Source organism: Triplophysa rosa, linkage group LG20, assembly GCF_024868665.1.
Source record: "Triplophysa rosa linkage group LG20, Trosa_1v2, whole genome shotgun sequence".
Lineage (NCBI taxonomy): Eukaryota > Metazoa > Chordata > Actinopteri > Cypriniformes > Nemacheilidae > Triplophysa > Triplophysa rosa.
In genome coordinates, this window is record NC_079909.1 from 13073860 (window position 1) to 13089876 (window position 16017).

Genomic DNA, 16017 nt, shown 5'->3' on the forward strand with positions numbered 1-16017 from the left:
ATGAACTTAAATTACTTTATTGGATGAAAATGTTTGGACGAATACAAAGAGACATGAAATATGAAAAAGTGTATGCTAAAAATAAGAGGTAAAAAATTGCACCAAACTCAATTTGAAGAAAAAAATTCATGCAGTTTTTGACGTCAATACAAAGCCACATAAAATTCGATATGTCCGCACGCAGAGTGAATAGAATATGAAAAATGTCGCTGGCTATGTGTACTGCGAAGGTAAAATACAGAAGTGTTGCATCTCATTGCTAGAAAAAACATTGAGGTATTACAGCTTTAAATTACAAAACATGGCTTTGCTTCCAATTGTCCGGTCGTGTTTTTAATAATATAAAACGACAGGTCATCAATACTCTTTGGTAAACTGGAGTGCATTTTAAAACGTAGTCCCCTGATACAACAAAAAAAGTGATAAAGAAAAGAGAGAGAGAGAGAGAGAGTGGTACATGTGGTGAAAGGCACAGGCTTCAGTAAAAATAAGTGTCGACATCAAGGCAAATTTTGCACATGCAGGTTACAACCAACTAAAACCCACTTAAAAAACAGGGCACACACTGATCTTCTACGGCTCTCCCAGAGTGTGTTTCTAGAGAAATGGGCAGACAGGGCCAGGACACCTGTTAGCAGACTGCCTCCGCACCACAGAACAGCTGTCTGTCTGTGTGCAAATGTTTGCGTGTGTGTGTGCGTCACGCTGAGAGACATACCCCACCATAGTGAGCCCACCCCCAACCTGACAGCAGCTGTCCTTGGTTCAGGACTCCTACACTGCACGCCACCAAAAAACAGCTATTATACTTAAACACATTCATAATTCCTTCATTTGTAGTATTTTGGCTTAAGAGAAAACCACGTGGCAATGGGAAAAGTATCAACCATGTTGTTTTTAAAAAGTCAGCTTGAATGTTTCAGTTGTGTTTTGCCTCTCCGCTCCCGTATTAAGTCGTTGTTGTCGAGAAGAAACAAACAGTCTTTATTATTATCTCTCAAGGTCCTGAATTATCACCTCCTGGCAACACAGAAATGCTGCTCTTCCACTTTCTTTCATAAAATGGCTCAGGCTGTGGAAGGACAGCAGCCGGCTGCGGTGTGTTTTTGCAGCAGGGACATTCGGCTGAAGGTGCGAGAACAGGTGCCGCACTGGTACTTCTTTACGTCTGCGTGGGTTTGCAGGTGCGCCCGCAGGTTCGAACGGTCAGCGAAGGCACGGTTACAGTGCGGACAAGAAAATGGACGCTCACCTAAGAAACAAAACAAAAGGGGATAAGAAAAATTGCCTAAAGGTAGACTTTTTCTGCTTGCATGGCTTTGCTAAAAACACCAGAAACTTGAGTGCAGTCACAAAGCGGACTGATTGAATTAATTTGAATTTAGCCATTAGACCTGAGTTTAGGTACACAAAACAAGTGACCACTCAAGCAGGATGATAACCATTGCTTTCTAGCATTCTTGATCAACTTATCTCTGCTTATCTCCGGCTCTCACACAACTGATTGATAAGATTGTCCTATTGTGACATTGTTAGGATGACGTCAACACAATGAGTGATCAATGGAAAGCAATTACATTGAATGCTTACTTGTGAGTGCATCACTATGCATAACTGTGTTGCATTCATCCAGTCATTGATAAATGAGATTTTGGAGAATTTGATACATAATGGGAGACATTTCCTCAGCTACATTAAACAAACTTTTGAAAATCCTACAAATATATGCATGAAATCTGAAACTGATGGGGTACACTTCAAGTGATAGTTCACCCAAACATGATAAATCTGTCAGCATGTGGCTCTTGTCATTTCAAACCTGTATGACTATTTCCTACTGAGGAACACAAAAGAAGATATTTTGAAGAAAGTTGGTAACTGAACAGCATTGGCCCCCATTCACTTATTGACACAAAACCAATGCAAGTGAATGGGTGCCAGTTAACAACATTCTTCAAAATAGCTTCTTTGTGTTCTGCGGAAGAAAGAAAGTCCTCCAGCTTTGAAGTGACATGAGGGTGAGTAAACGATGACAGAATTTTCATTTTTGGGTGAACTATCACTTTAAATAAATAGTATAAGAGCAAAAATAAAAGTTGAGTTTATGAAATAATTTGATTTACCTGTATGTGTGCGAATGTGTCCTCTTAAAAGCCATGGCCGTGAGAAGGCCTTTCCACAGGTGGGACAAACACAGGGTAGCGTGTGTGAGCGAATGTGCATCTTCAGAGCGCCAAGGCTGTTGTACTCTTTAGGACAGTGCTTACAGAAGAATGCTGGCCGTGTGGCAGGGACGGGGGGTTCGCTTTTGTCGTCCCTCTGCCCTGCCCTGTTCTTATTGCTGCGCCTAGGCCTGCTGGTCTGTTGGGGATGGTACGTGTCTGAGGAATCTGGGCTCGGTGGGTCTGACGTGCGTCCTTCATCTTCTTCCCCGCTGCTGCTGCAGCTGACACTGGAGGGAGAGCTGAGGTCCAATGGGCCCTGGCTTGTGGAGAGGGTGGTTGGGGATGATGGGTCATGTAAGGAAGGTAGCAAGCTGACATCCCAAACCAATCCGGTGGTCAGGCAGGTCACGGGAATGTCATTGTTCACTGCTGGAAGTTCTGCCAGTGGGTATCTGTCTGGCAAAGTATCTGGAAACAAATAAGAACCCAAATGAGTCTTACAACCATTAGCACCGAGTTATGATTAAGATAATTAAAAGTATAGCAATCTAAGAGTCATGTTAAAGTAAAAAGTGTGACGTTGCAGCAATTCGAACAAGATATGAAACCACATGTGCACCTCATGGATGCAACCACAAGAACTAAAAAAAGACGCTGTGTCTGGAATTTCACAAGGAATATTCTCGACATCCCTTAAAAAACTCGAGGAACTAAACAGTAAACACAGTTCCTAATATGTCCGATGTTTGTTACAATGTATACACTTCCATACCGATGCTTTCCTCCGTTATTCCAAGCAACATAACTAACACCAGAGTTGATACTGTTGCTCACTTCAAATGGATTTATATTTAGCTGAAATTCGTTTTAAAAGTAACAAAAACTCACCATTTTGACATTCCAACTCGCTGTAGTTTGGCCTCTTGCTGGTGAAATACTTCTTTACCAGGAATGACCGAGGCATGCTGAGCGATTAAGTTTAAGCAATCCAATCCAGTTATTTTCAGGGGTAAAATCACGCAGGGATGTTCCACTCCAAAAAAAGTCTATATCGTATAAAATAAATCGACCCCGACAAACTTCAATCCTCGCAACGCGGAACGCTGATCTGCAGAACTGACCTACAATTAGTGAGTCTGTACTTATTTAAAATAGTCTGTTAGACTTGGTGGGTATACGTCCACTTGGACCCGCCCAAAAGAACAGCCTACAGCAATCGGTGTCGTCAGTGCGTCATTTAATTACCCAGCACTTGACTGCTGCCTAGGTGTGAAGCGCACTTCACAGGTAACACACACACATCGATTGTTTAATTCGTGCCTATCAAGATCATGTAAATTAGGCATTCAAAATTCATTGTTTACTTCACAGCTCTAAGTCAATGTGTGTAAAAAGGCAGTTCATTTAAATAAAGGCTTTTGTGAAGGGATTGCTGGCGATTTTCAAAGTCTACATAATGAAGGATGATATAATTAGTGAGTACAGCGTAAATCTAGCATTCTTCCTTAAAAAAAAAAAACTATTATATACATGCAGCGTTTGAGAACAAAATGTTTACCGTCACCATGATTTGTAAACGAGTGTTTAGCCAATGTAAAGTATAACTAGACAAAACACATCTGTGGAGAAGCTTATGAACTGACTTTAACAACTGACAAGTGCACAATAAAATTTTTTTAGATAGCGACGACAGGATGAGTCCGGAATAAGTTTGATTATAGCGCCACCTCGTGGTGAGAAAACATATTTTTTTTGCCTACCATAATTTTCCGAGTGGGACATCATCATCACCCATTCACTTGTTTCAGTTTGTTTAATTCAGTTAAGCACGATGTGCCGTCTTTTTACGACCATTAAAACACAACTGTTATTCTTACGGTGACGAAGTTAATGACACATTTAACAAAAGGAGGACCATTTTTGTCCAAACATTTCATGAAGTTCATTAATCACAATAATTTAAATATAGTAGTTCGAAAATAATTGTTTTGTCCTGTTAAATATTATTTATTGTGACGATGGAGTACTTTTTAAATGACGCGTTTCACTCTCATTATTTATTTGTTTATGTGTTTATTCTTCATCCATTAGTTTTACATAGTTCAATAAAAAGGGTTTTGTTAGCCTTGGATTAAAACATCTGCTAAATGGATGGATAAATGTTCAATGTATAAATATAAGCATATATGTTGACCTTCAAATGTTCCCCACACGCACTACACCTTTCTTTCTGTGGCATAAAATATATTTATTTTTATTATTTTTTGTGCTACAATTAAAAAGACTCTTGGAAATTGTTACAAGGATAGACACACTTAAAACAATAACAATCTGCAAAATTTACATATCTCATGTATGATACATTTTTTTAAATGCCTCCCAGTATGTTATTCCCACATTCCGTTGCTGCTGCTGATCCCCGTTCTGCAGTTTTCAAATTATGTTAACGTTACACGCCCCTTAGATATGACCAACTCCTTGCCTCCCTAACTGACCTGGAATCAGCGTTACTTGCGGGCAACCAATCCGTATTGGGGTGTAGTTTTAAACACCGTTCGTCGTTCAGAGAGGGTGAAAAAACAGACAACGCATAAATTAAATTCTGGCCCCATCTTCCGGTTTGTGTACGAATCTGATTGGCTAAGCACTCGCAAGTGGGCGTGCCCCACAACTCGCAGTGTTGTTTTTATTATCAGCTGTTTGTTGGGCTCTGTACTGCGCTATCATAAATCTGCTGGGATAACTGATGAAAGCGAAAAGAAAAACTAAATAAATCATAGAATTTGCACACAGCGCAGTTAGAAATCCCGAAATACACCGCCAGACATTTATTCTTACATCGGAAAATCCGTTGCTGTGTAAACAAACAGGTATGCTTTTCTAACGCCTAACATTATAATCTGTACGTGTAATTTTGAATAATTGCATATTTTAAGTAGTTTAAACCTTTATAGCATGCAGAGAAAATAAGATGCGGTCGTTTATGTTAAATACGATACGTCGATTTCAACGGGTCGAGCTATATTCAAGCGGAGCACCATTCTAAAACTGTTTCATTCAATGTTTTAATTTTACATTTTCATCGACATATGCATATTACAAAGAAATGTATTTTCGTAGTCATAGAATTATTCAATCTTTTGTGTATGGGGAGGATTACCATTGGTGTCTTTCCACATCTCCTTTATAACCTTATTTTTGTTTACCCCATATTTCGATCTGGCGATATAGAGCACATATGTTTGTGTTTTTTTGTTTACACATTTAGGACATGTTAATACGAGTACTGTAAAACAGTGACCCGTGTGTTTGCCTCCTAATGTCGATTTTGACGAAGAAAGGGCAAAACAAATTCCCCAAAAGTCATACGGAAACAGTGCTTTGATAAATACTGAACCGTGAATTATGCACAATAAGTATTTTAATCTGAATCAGTTCTACACGAAGGGGGGATGTTGTCAAGCGAGATTTCTGAAAAAATTGCACACCCCCCAGCTGGAAAACGACAGATGGATGGCAACAATGGAGCTGGGGTACAACAATGGACACCCCAAATTAAGTTCAGTGTATTCACTAAATGCATTATATGTAAAAGTTAAGCATCTTCGTGGCAACACGAATTATCATCAACAACTCGTTTTGAATAATATTCATATCCGAGCATGTTATCTGATATTGATGTGTTAAAAACATAATGCGATTCAAATGGGAGTGTGCATGTTGTTAGGATCATCCTGTTAGGTAAAGATCATTATGTAAGGAAGTGCTTATCTCGCTTTTGTGGTTTTTAATTAATACTTTATGGTTGCCAAGCCTGAATAAAGTTGCTCTGATCATTATGAATCTGTCTGACGCACAAGAGCTTTGTGACTGACCTCAATATGAGTTATAAAGTTAAAAATAGCTCTCGGCCTGATCTTTCCTTGTGTGGTTTTTAATCAAGCCCCAGTTAGTGGGATATTTCGAAACAGGGACTACATTCCATATGTTTACATTATTGTCACATTTCCTCTCTGCCAAAGGTTGTGCCGAAGCAGTATTGTACTGACTGTGACATTTGGATCTGGGCCCCTCGGGCTGGTAACATCTGTGGCAAGCACACCAGCCATTTTCAGTACAATCACACGTAATTTATCACAATGTTTCAACGGCTCACAAATCTGCTGTTTGGAAGTATGATTGAAACAACTCAGGAAGCAACTGTACCAAAGCCGGGGTCTCCAGAGGTGGACGATGAGGGCTGGCTCCTGGTCAATGCATCTGGTCAGTGTTAGAAAAAAAAAACATTTAAATACTTTCAGCTAATTTATATTATGATTTATAATGGGGAATGGCAGACCAAATGATCTTTTAATGTTTCTAGCATTACGTGCCAATTATAGAAATATGTAATTACAATGACAACTAATAAAATAATTGAATGTTGGACGCATTAAAAGATAATGCGCATGGCAATTAAAAGGTAAAACTAATGTGGCTGCAGACTGTATTATTTATGAATCATTCTCATATCTTTCGAGTTACCAAATGGTAAAATGTTTTGCCAAAATGTTTTCTATTCTTTGTTTTAATTTCTCTGTAGAAGGAGAGACTCTCTCTGAGCCCAGTGAGGGATCGATTACGGTAATAGAAAGCTTGTCAAACACAGAGAAGTGTGCTGCAATATTGGTCAATGATGCAAGGTGAATGTTGCCATTAAATGTGCTCATAAAGACAATTGATTCACCTAAAAATAAAAATTCTTTCATTATTTATTCACACTGATGTCATTCAATATCTTCTGCAAAATACAAAAGACAATATTTTGAACAATGCTGATAACCAAACAACATAAACTATGGATTTTTTTTATCAAAATATATTCTTCAGCCTTCCACAAAAGAAAGAATCATATACAGGTTTTGAATGGCATAAAGGTAAATAAATGATGACAAACTTTTCTCTTTTTGGGTGATCACCAAAGGTTTTTAAAACATAGATGTTTGGAAAAATCTATATAAATATACATTTGCAAGACATGCACATCAACAAGCACTGGTGTGTTTTATGTATAGAGCCCTCAAAATCCATTCACAGGTGTTTATAGTAGATGCATTTAGACAACCGTAATCTGTCTCGCCTGACTGCCTGTGATCGGTTCACCCGAGATGGATGCCAGAAGGCGTAAACAGGGTGTTTATTTTCACTTAGAGGATTTAACTGACAGTCATTAATGGTCTGTATTGATTGGTTTAAACCAAAATGTCGAACACTAATGAGTTTGATCTCTATCCAAAGCATGGAAGAGCCAGAAGTTCCTGGTGCTCGGGGGAGCGGGCGAGTGTCTCAGAGGTTTGCCTCGAAGGCTGGTGCTCTTGTCAAAGTGACCCAGGTGGGCAGAATACAGCGAGCTCAGGCCAGAGCCAACCGCCACACTCTTGGCCTCAATTGCATTCAGCGCCAGAACCACGTCCGTCAGCATCTTCCTCAACACTGCTCTCGGATACACCGTGTGATTCTGCACCAGCCCCGCCATCGTAACCTCAAACACTAAGGTGCAGAAAGAGCGGGTCAACATAACACTTAGTAGTGCACATGCAAGCACCATGTTTGAAAATAACATTGTGATATTTTAACTGTTTTATTATTTACCATGTAGGGTATAATAAATCAAATGGCAGCTAAAATGTCTCCAAAGTTATGTTGGCTATACTTGAAAATCTTGAAAGTGTGTTTGCCCACCAGTGCACTGTTAAATGACTGCCGTGAATAAAGGCTAAAAGGACTTTTGTTTTCTTGTGTTTCTTTTGTTTTAACTAGTACAGAAACTAAACTAAATTGGTTGATACTTAATCAAATGACTTGAGCTGTTAAATTTGACCGATTTAGTAAGCACCCTACTGAATGTATCCTATTCCACTGTTTCTTACTTACAAGGTTTTGACAATCACACTTTCTGTTATAAAATCTATATACACTGTTAGCCATTAATTTGTGCACATGATGTTCACTAATCACCCAACCCAAACATGACATGAAGCCCTATTTGATCATAGGGACAAGGGGTAGCACCTGCAAGCTACTGCAATGACCACTAGAGGGACTAGTATAGCATTTTAAGTGCTATTTGTGAACAAGCTGGTTTGTGGGTCTTGGTGTTTTTGACATTAACCTTCCATTTAACTTGATTTCAATGGGGATAGTTCTCCCTAAAATGACAATTCTTTAATCACCCTCTATATCTATATTTACTAAAGTAAGACATACAGGTTTGAAATGACAAGAGGGTGCGTAAATGATAACAGAATTTTCATTTTTGGGTGAACTATCCTTTTAACATGAATTTGTTGAGAAAGTTGTAATTGTTTTTGTGGAACTATAAAATTTTATTCGCAACTTTGTTTCTTGGTGAAACCATATTAGCCTTGCAGCATAAACATCACAAGACCGAGATGGTGTGGCAACAGCACTTATCACTGACCTGAAGCTGCACATTTGCTGCAACCTTCATGCAAAACATTTTTTTCTCTATAGGTGTTAAGCCGTAATAAGTGGTAAAATTGTGTAAGGGCTATCCTCCCAGTTACATAACAGTCTTTAAGGTAGGTTTTTTTTAGATTATCTTTATAGATTGTCTCATAGTACTGTCACGCAAGTCTGGCTATGTTCCTGCTTAAAAGATACTTTATTAGCAGGCAGAATGAGAGTTCAGAGCTCATGAAGTATAAGAATGGAATGGATGACTTAAGCCATCTCATGTTGGCATATGATGGTAGGTGAGCCACCCCAAAGAGCTGTGAGTTCATTTATATGTATTAATTTATGCACAAATCTACAGGGGAGTTTGTGGTCACACTTGATTATTCTCTTCTTTGGGTTTCTTGAAGCATTGCACACCACTCATAAAAATGTATTACTCAAACAGTGTTGGGTGTAACTAGTTACTAAGTAATTAGTTACTGTAATTTAATTACTTTTCCCTTGAAAAAGTAAAGTAAGGGATTACTCTTATTTTTTCTGTAATTTAATTACAGTTACTTCTGATGTAATTAAACTAAATACTTTGTGTAATATGTGTGTGTGCAGAAGAGGAATTTACATCAAAATTCAAAGTCTAACTTTAAAATCCATGCTTTAATGTATAATTCTCACATTTGTAATTAATAATACTACTTTATGTAGTTTAATATTATTTATTTGAATGAATTAAAAGAGCCGTTTCATGTCTATCCTTGAATCACTTAACTCATCAAGGTTGATGTAGGATATAGAAAGTAATTAGTAATAAGTAATTAAATACTTTTTGAAGAGAGTAACTTGTACAGTAATCTAATTACATTATCGAATGTGTAATTAGTAACTAGTAATTAATTACTTTTTCAGAGTAACTTACCCAACACTGTACTCAAATAAACAGGCCTGTATACTGTTGAAAGGTGATCTCAATTGTCATATGCTACAGTATAGTTTTCGGATATTTTAATTTAAAGAGTTCTATTTTCACAAAAGAAGATATTTTGAATAATGTTGTTAACCGAACACCAAGCCGGTTTGTATGTTCACAAAGGCGTAATTGGGTGCATACACATCTCATTTCCCCTGTATAGACGACAAACTGTTGTCCCAGGTCACCGTTGACAAACTCACTTTGATAATGAAAGTAAGTTACAAGACAGGCTCATCAGGTTAGAAGCAGATATTTGGGATCAGGTGTTTTCCGGGTAGAAAAGCAATTTTAGAAATATACGCAGTCTGCATTTTCCATTGCGTTTATGAGCTGATGCCCATTCTAAACCATGTAGCCTAAAATGAATTAAAATGAAACACCCCCAAGGCAGGCAAACTGTGGAAAAACTGAACAGGTTATTAAACATCAATGGAACTCTATACGTTTAAGTGGATCACATCTATTTTATTTCACGATAAATTACTATATATTAAAGGACATGCAAAGTAATTTGTAAATTATTATAATTACTCTTTAAATTCACGTGTTGTCTGTGCTTTGATTTTCTTTGTTTATCAGGACAGGTCATTTCAGTGTCATTCGCTTTTCATCAACACTGGAAAGCGCGTGACATCACAACTATCGCATAGATAACAACAGTGTTGTTCATAACTCGGCGTTCCTGACACGACCGCTGTCGTGTCAAGAATGCTGCGTGGATCAAACATTGACTTCTAACTAACTTAACCATGGAACAGAAGGAAGAACCAACTGAAGGATACTTCATTGTAATAAGGAGAAGCAAGAAGGGCTTTAGCCGGGGCTCTATATGGCGTAAGGATGCAGAGACACCAGAGGGAGATTTGATTGGAATGATTTATGGAGGAAGTGGTAGTTTGAAAAGTAGTGGCAGGGTGAAGAAGCTGGACACGTACCCGCTCTCGCAGCACCAGGCTCAGCTGCTTCTGTTCGTTTCCCCCGCCGGCCGTCGGCTGGACCTCCTGTGTCATGTTCAGCTTTTCGGTGCGATATGTGATCTCGCTGAGGATGATGTTGTCGTGGTTAAGTATAAGAAGGATTTTCAGCCGTGCCTGGTGAAGAATTTGATGGAAGTCGGGAAGAAAGACAAGATAGGAGATTTACACATGCTGGGATTTGAACTGGAGTTATTGGTGAGGAGTTGCATAGGCTGTTGTGTGCATGCGGAAACAGCTCCAATTAACTTTTTTTCATAAAACATTGTAGTAATTTTGGATAAATTTTATTTATGCTAAATTCTCTTTTTTATGTGAAATAATAGTAATGTAGAATTCTAAAATTCATGCAATATTTACTTAATAGGTTACATACATTTATCTTTATTAGTTGTGTTTACTTGTAAATAACCTAATATGATTTGCATATTGACGAAATGTGCATAGTTTCATTTTAAAATATTTAAAATAATGTACTATTTGGGCTACAAACAATATGCAATAGCTGTATAATATTATAAAATATATGCATGCAATTTCACTTGGGGCAGTTGTTGGTATAAAGTTTTCCCGAAACCATTTCCCGAAACCAAGCATTGGAATATACTGGAAAATATTAAATAATAAAATCAAGTGCTGATATCTTTTAATATATGATAGCCTATCATTCTTGATTTAATAGTCACAGTTAATATATAGAAAAATATTTTTTATTTGCAGAAGAGTCATTCATGCTGTTGAATTTTCATACAGGACACTGCTGAACAAGATAGTTTGTCGAAGAAGGCTGTGTCCCTGCCTGTGTTTAGCGCTGTAGACATTGTGCAAGTAGTTCCATCACATTTAAACAGCAGACAACCACTGAGAGTCAACTCTGCTGCGGGTCAGTAACTCATCTTATTTGTCTTTTTAACCCCAACATTCAGAGCATGAAAGATTGTAATCTGAAACTGGAAATGCTGTTTTAGGAATTATAGAATGCAGTCTGAAAGCTTTGTGAACAATTCATAGGACAAACTTTTAGCGTACTTCATACCAGACCTTAAGAGGATTATTCATATGAGTCAGGAATGAAGTCAAGTGAAAATATCAACAGCCAGGTGATGATAGCTCAGGTGATGCATCATATGATCTACCCATGTTTTTTTCTGTTTTAGATTTGAACAGGAATGCTGTGACTCGCATCAATTCCCTTCCATCTTACAAGTCACACAGTTTGAAAATAGGAAGTATATTCCGCAAGCAGGATGTGTCCAACTCCATTCAGGTCTTGTCTGATTGTTCGTTTGAGGTGGGATCCATGGTAGAGGTCATGTCTGATAATGGTATGACTATATATGGAGTGATCAGGTGGATTGGAGTCCCAGAGGGGAAGAAAAATGACTGGGCAGGACTTGAGCTGGTGAGCTGCCTGTTTATTTATAGTTTATTCTTTTATTTAATAAAACCTGGCTATTATGTAATCTGTAGTGAATGTGCGTAAAAAATATATATTTTTCTTTTAGGACAGTGAGTTTATATCTTCAGACAATTCAGACGGTATGTTTGGTACCAAGCGGTATTTTACCTGTAAAGGAAACACAGCCTTGTTTGTGCCATTGAACCGGTGCAAACCAGACTGTAGATTTCAGTTCAACTTGTCTTTGAATGGGATCCCAAAACCACCAGAGACTCATTCAGGTGAGACTCTCGTATCTGCATTATTTATCGTTTAAAGTATTCTTTAAAGTCCTCAATAGTTTAAGGAAGGGTAATTTTCCAATATGAAGCTGTTGGCTCTGTGGTGTATCATTGTTCTGTTGTTCTAGTTTGACCAAGCAACAGTTGGTTTTAGTTATAAACCTGTTGGTCAAAAGAGGAAGGGTTTTGCAAAACTTATTAGATTATAACTATTGTCTTGCAGTTCTGTTTTGAGCAGCAGAAATTACACTGTTTAATTTTTTTCTTTTTAGTCACAAGCCTTGAGGATTCAGACAATGTCCCTCCTCTTGGTGAGCCAGAAATCTTGTCCCGTCTGGTAGGCAGAATGAGGGGGATTCAAGGTCACTTAAACTCATGTTATCTAGATGCTACTCTCTTTAGGTAAGAGCCTCAAGAAACATATTTAAGTAGTTCCTGTAACACCCTGCGGTTTTGTATTATTTCACACATTTTCACTGCTTTTACAGTCTTTTTACATCATCCAGCGCTTGCGATGGAGTTAACACATCAGCAGACAGCGAGGAAGGCATTTCACACATTTTAAGACGAGATATTGTGAACCCTTTACGAAGGTAAAACCTATAACCTAAACACCACAATCTATGTGTATTTTAACAAACAAGAAAAACTACTGTATAGCATTGTATGAGATGCTTAAAGGGATAGTGCACCCCCAAAAAAATATCCTGTCACTATTTACTCACCCTAGATTTGTTCCAGAACTGTATAAAATTCTTTGTTCTGTTGAACACAAAAGTTGATATTTTAAAGAATATGGGAAAGTTAACAGTTCTGGAGCACTATTGACAACCATAGTAGTTTTTTCCCTACTATGGAAGTCAATAGTGCCCCAGAACTGTTTGAATACAAACATTCTTCTAAATATCTTTTTTTTGTGTTCAGCGGAACAAAGAAATGTATCCAGGTTTGGAACAACTAGGGGGTGAGTAAATGATGACATAATTTTCATTTTTGGGTGAACTGTTCCTTTAAGTAAACACACTTTATATGGGTTTGTGTGTTTATAGTCATCAGTGTATTCACATTTCATTACACACAACCTCTTCCCCTCTACAGATCTGGCTTTGTTCCAGCAGAGAGTGTGATGAACTTTCGTAAACAGCTTGGCTGCAAATCGTTTACCACGGAAGAGAAAGGTAGTTCATCTGTAGTGAACACTTCTTCATTTTAATTCACACGAAGGAAAATGATTCAGATAAGACTACAGTGATTAACGTTGAGTCATGAAAATAAATGAAACAAAACAAAGAAGTGAATAATGTTTCAGGCCAATTTTCTACACGTGCCTATACAGAATGCCTAGTTTATGGATAAGCGATACTTATTTTTTTCAACGTAGTATATGGCACAGTACAAGAACTGCTAGTTTTACTGAACCTGATTTTGTTCCAATATTTCAATATACTGATACTTTATACTGAAAGACATTTTACTGCTGTTTTTTACAGATCCAGAGGAGTTCATTGCCATTCTACTAAAAGATGTTTTACACTTGGAGCCATTGCTCAAATTCAGGTTTGTTTATAATTTTCCCATATATTTGACGTCTTATGAAAATTTGTTTCATACACTGGAATCAAAACATTGTTTTTCTAAAATAACACAGCTTATGCAGTATACATATAGATGAATCTTACATCTGCTCTGTTAGGTCACATGGAGAGCTGTCACAAGATGCCTATACACATCAGATAATTGTAGAGAAGAAACAAGTGGGAGTGTTGCCTTCAGTTCAACAGCTGCTTGAGATCTCTTTGGTGTCAAGTGATCTCAAATTTGAAGAGGTTTGTTAATATCTTATAGTTTACTGTAAATTAGCTTAAAACTTAAAAACTAAACAGCAGCAAGCTTTTTTTTTGACACAAAACGTTTGCTTCATTGCCACACTTATATTTAACCATATTTGTTTAATTGTCATGGTCCATGTTCACCCCCAAATTAAAATTCTGTCATTTACTCACCCTCTTGTCATTTTAAACCTGTATGACTGACTTCCTTCTGCAGAAAACAAAAGAAGATATTTTGAAGAATCTTGGTAACCGAACAACGGCGGTAGCCATTGACTTGCATTAGTTTTGTGTCCAGAAGTGAATGGGTACCGCCGTTGCTTGGTTACCAACATTCTTCAAAATATCTTCTTTTGTGTTCTACAGAAGAAAAAGGTCATACAGGTTTGAAATAACAAGAGGGTGAGTTTTTGGGTGAACTTTGACTTAAACAAAAGCAAATGGGCAAGTGCTTGATTCATTGTGTCAATAATTTGTACACATCTGCACCAAGCAAAAGTGTATTATTAATTCAGCATATTTTTCTTTTAGATTCCATCGTGCCTTATAGTTCAGATGCCACGGTTTGGAAAGAAGTTTAAGATGTTCTCTAAAATCATTCCCTCAACAGAGTTGGACATCACAGACGTATTGCATTTTTGTGAGTTTAACAAACATTCAATTTGTAATAAGTGAACCTTTCTGAACCTAATAACAGTTGTTTCATGGAAGCAGGTTCAATATCTCCCCAACCCTCAATTTCTCAATATAAATTACTTTCTGGCAGCTTCCCGGCAATGTTTTCTGTGTGGCCGTCTAGCTGACTATGAGTGTCCCCATTGTTTGATGGACCATAAGCTCCAGCCAGGTAGAATCAAGCAGTATTGCTCCACCTGCAACACACAGGTACAATCTCAAATTGTGTAGCAAACTGTATTACTGTAAGTCTATGTACATAGTGCTTGTTTTTCACACCCAAGCTTTCTTGCTCTTTCTACAGGTTCACATTCATCCCTCCCGACAGGAACACGCTCCTCACAAACTTATACTTCCAGATCATGTTCCAGCAGATGCACCTGTACAGAGGAAAACCATGCAGCTGTTTGCGGTTCTCTGTATTAACACTAGTCATTATGTTTCTTTCGTGAAGTACGGCCCTGACCCACGGTCCTGGATATTCTTCGATAGCATGGCCGACAGATACGGTAGGTCACATATTCATTTGCACCTGATCACTTGTTTTTTTTTTCAATGTACTGTACCTCAACATTCATTCTTTAACCAGACGCTGGATCTGGATTTAGACAATCCCTTACAATCTCATTTTTATCTTTAGGTGACGATAACAATGGCTACAACATTCCGGTCATCAGGGCTTGCCCTGAGGTCGCAGACTTTCTTTCTCAGTCTGAAGAGGAGCTCGCCACAGCAAATCTGAGTCAGTGTACTGACCTGGTGCAAAGACTGCTGGGAGATGCATACATGTGTCTATATCAGAACACAGAATCACAACTAGCATCATCAATGAGCACAGATGTTTCCATAACATAATATCTTTGGACTACTGTGTCCATGCTATCTGTGCTGTGGCATTATTATCATCATTAAGGACAATGAGGTTGTGTTTGGACACTCTGTACAGTAACAAACTGTGTTTATGATTTCTAAAGGAAATGTATAACACACACTCACACACTCACTTCCAGCAATGTGTTATTAAATATTATTTAAATATAGAAATGTAAAGTTGTAAGATTCTGTGTTTATATTTGTATGAAATACATAGATTTTGCACTAGTGTCACTCATGTTTGTTTTTTATACAACAAAGTATTAGTGTCAGACAGTGGTGTTCACAAATATGAATTTATTAAAAATGTCACAGTGGGAATTATACATAAATAAAACATCCATAGTTAATATTATGCAGCATTTGAAGGTATTCTAAGGAATACCTCCGGAGAC

General features: G+C 37.7%; 3 protein-coding genes across 3 annotated transcripts; 2 read left to right on the forward strand and 1 right to left on the reverse strand.

Moving 5' to 3' along the window:
- On the reverse strand, positions 1-3338 carry snai1a (snail family zinc finger 1a). The gene is made up of 3 exons (XM_057362076.1): positions 3054-3338; positions 2124-2633; positions 1-1252 (listed from the first exon to the last, which is right to left on the reverse strand). The coding sequence occupies exons 1-3, from the start codon at positions 3127-3129 to the stop codon at positions 1068-1070; spliced, it is 771 nt and encodes a 256-aa protein (XP_057218059.1). The 5' UTR covers positions 3130-3338; the 3' UTR covers positions 1-1067.
- Positions 3339-4841: 1503 nt separating this feature from the next.
- On the forward strand, positions 4842-7924 carry tp53inp2 (tumor protein p53 inducible nuclear protein 2). The gene is made up of 4 exons (XM_057362231.1): positions 4842-5035; positions 6188-6428; positions 6748-6847; positions 7443-7924. Exons 2-4 carry the CDS (start codon positions 6305-6307, stop codon positions 7696-7698), a joined length of 480 nt encoding a protein of 159 aa, XP_057218214.1. The 5' UTR covers positions 4842-5035; positions 6188-6304; the 3' UTR covers positions 7699-7924.
- Positions 7925-10283: 2359 nt separating this feature from the next.
- Positions 10284-15850, forward strand: cyldb (cylindromatosis (turban tumor syndrome), b). The gene is made up of 13 exons (XM_057362297.1): positions 10284-10763; positions 11319-11448; positions 11723-11967; positions 12071-12245; positions 12518-12647; positions 12734-12838; positions 13344-13423; positions 13736-13802; positions 13939-14071; positions 14606-14714; positions 14841-14959; positions 15054-15258; positions 15390-15850. The coding sequence occupies exons 1-13, from the start codon at positions 10341-10343 to the stop codon at positions 15602-15604; spliced, it is 2136 nt and encodes a 711-aa protein (XP_057218280.1). The 5' UTR covers positions 10284-10340; the 3' UTR covers positions 15605-15850.
- Positions 15851-16017: the final 167 nt, after the last annotated feature.

Bases quoted from the DNA above. Each gene is read 5' to 3' on its own strand.
- cyldb (XM_057362297.1), top strand. From the start codon at position 10,341: ATGGAACAGAAGGAAGAACCAACTGAAGGATACTTCATTGTAATAAGG. The intron at 11,449-11,722 runs GTCAGTAACTCA...TTTCTGTTTTAG, and splicing joins GAGAGTCAACTCTGCTGCGG to ATTTGAACAGGAATGCTGTG. The intron at 12,246-12,517 runs GTGAGACTCTCG...TTTTCTTTTTAG, and splicing joins ACCACCAGAGACTCATTCAG to TCACAAGCCTTGAGGATTCA.
- snai1a (XM_057362076.1), bottom strand. From the start codon at position 3,129: ATGCCTCGGTCATTCCTGGTAAAGAAGTATTTCACCAGCAAGAGGCCA. The intron at 2,634-3,053 runs GTGAGTTTTTGT...ATTTGTTTCCAG, and splicing joins CGAGTTGGAATGTCAAAATG to ATACTTTGCCAGACAGATAC. The intron at 1,253-2,123 runs GTAAATCAAATT...TTTGTTTCTTAG, and splicing joins ACACATTCGCACACATACAG to GTGAGCGTCCATTTTCTTGT.
- tp53inp2 (XM_057362231.1), top strand. From the start codon at position 6,305: ATGTTTCAACGGCTCACAAATCTGCTGTTTGGAAGTATGATTGAAACA. The intron at 6,429-6,747 runs GTCAGTGTTAGA...ATTTCTCTGTAG, and splicing joins GCTCCTGGTCAATGCATCTG to AAGGAGAGACTCTCTCTGAG. The intron at 6,848-7,442 runs GTGAATGTTGCC...CTCTATCCAAAG, and splicing joins ATATTGGTCAATGATGCAAG to CATGGAAGAGCCAGAAGTTC.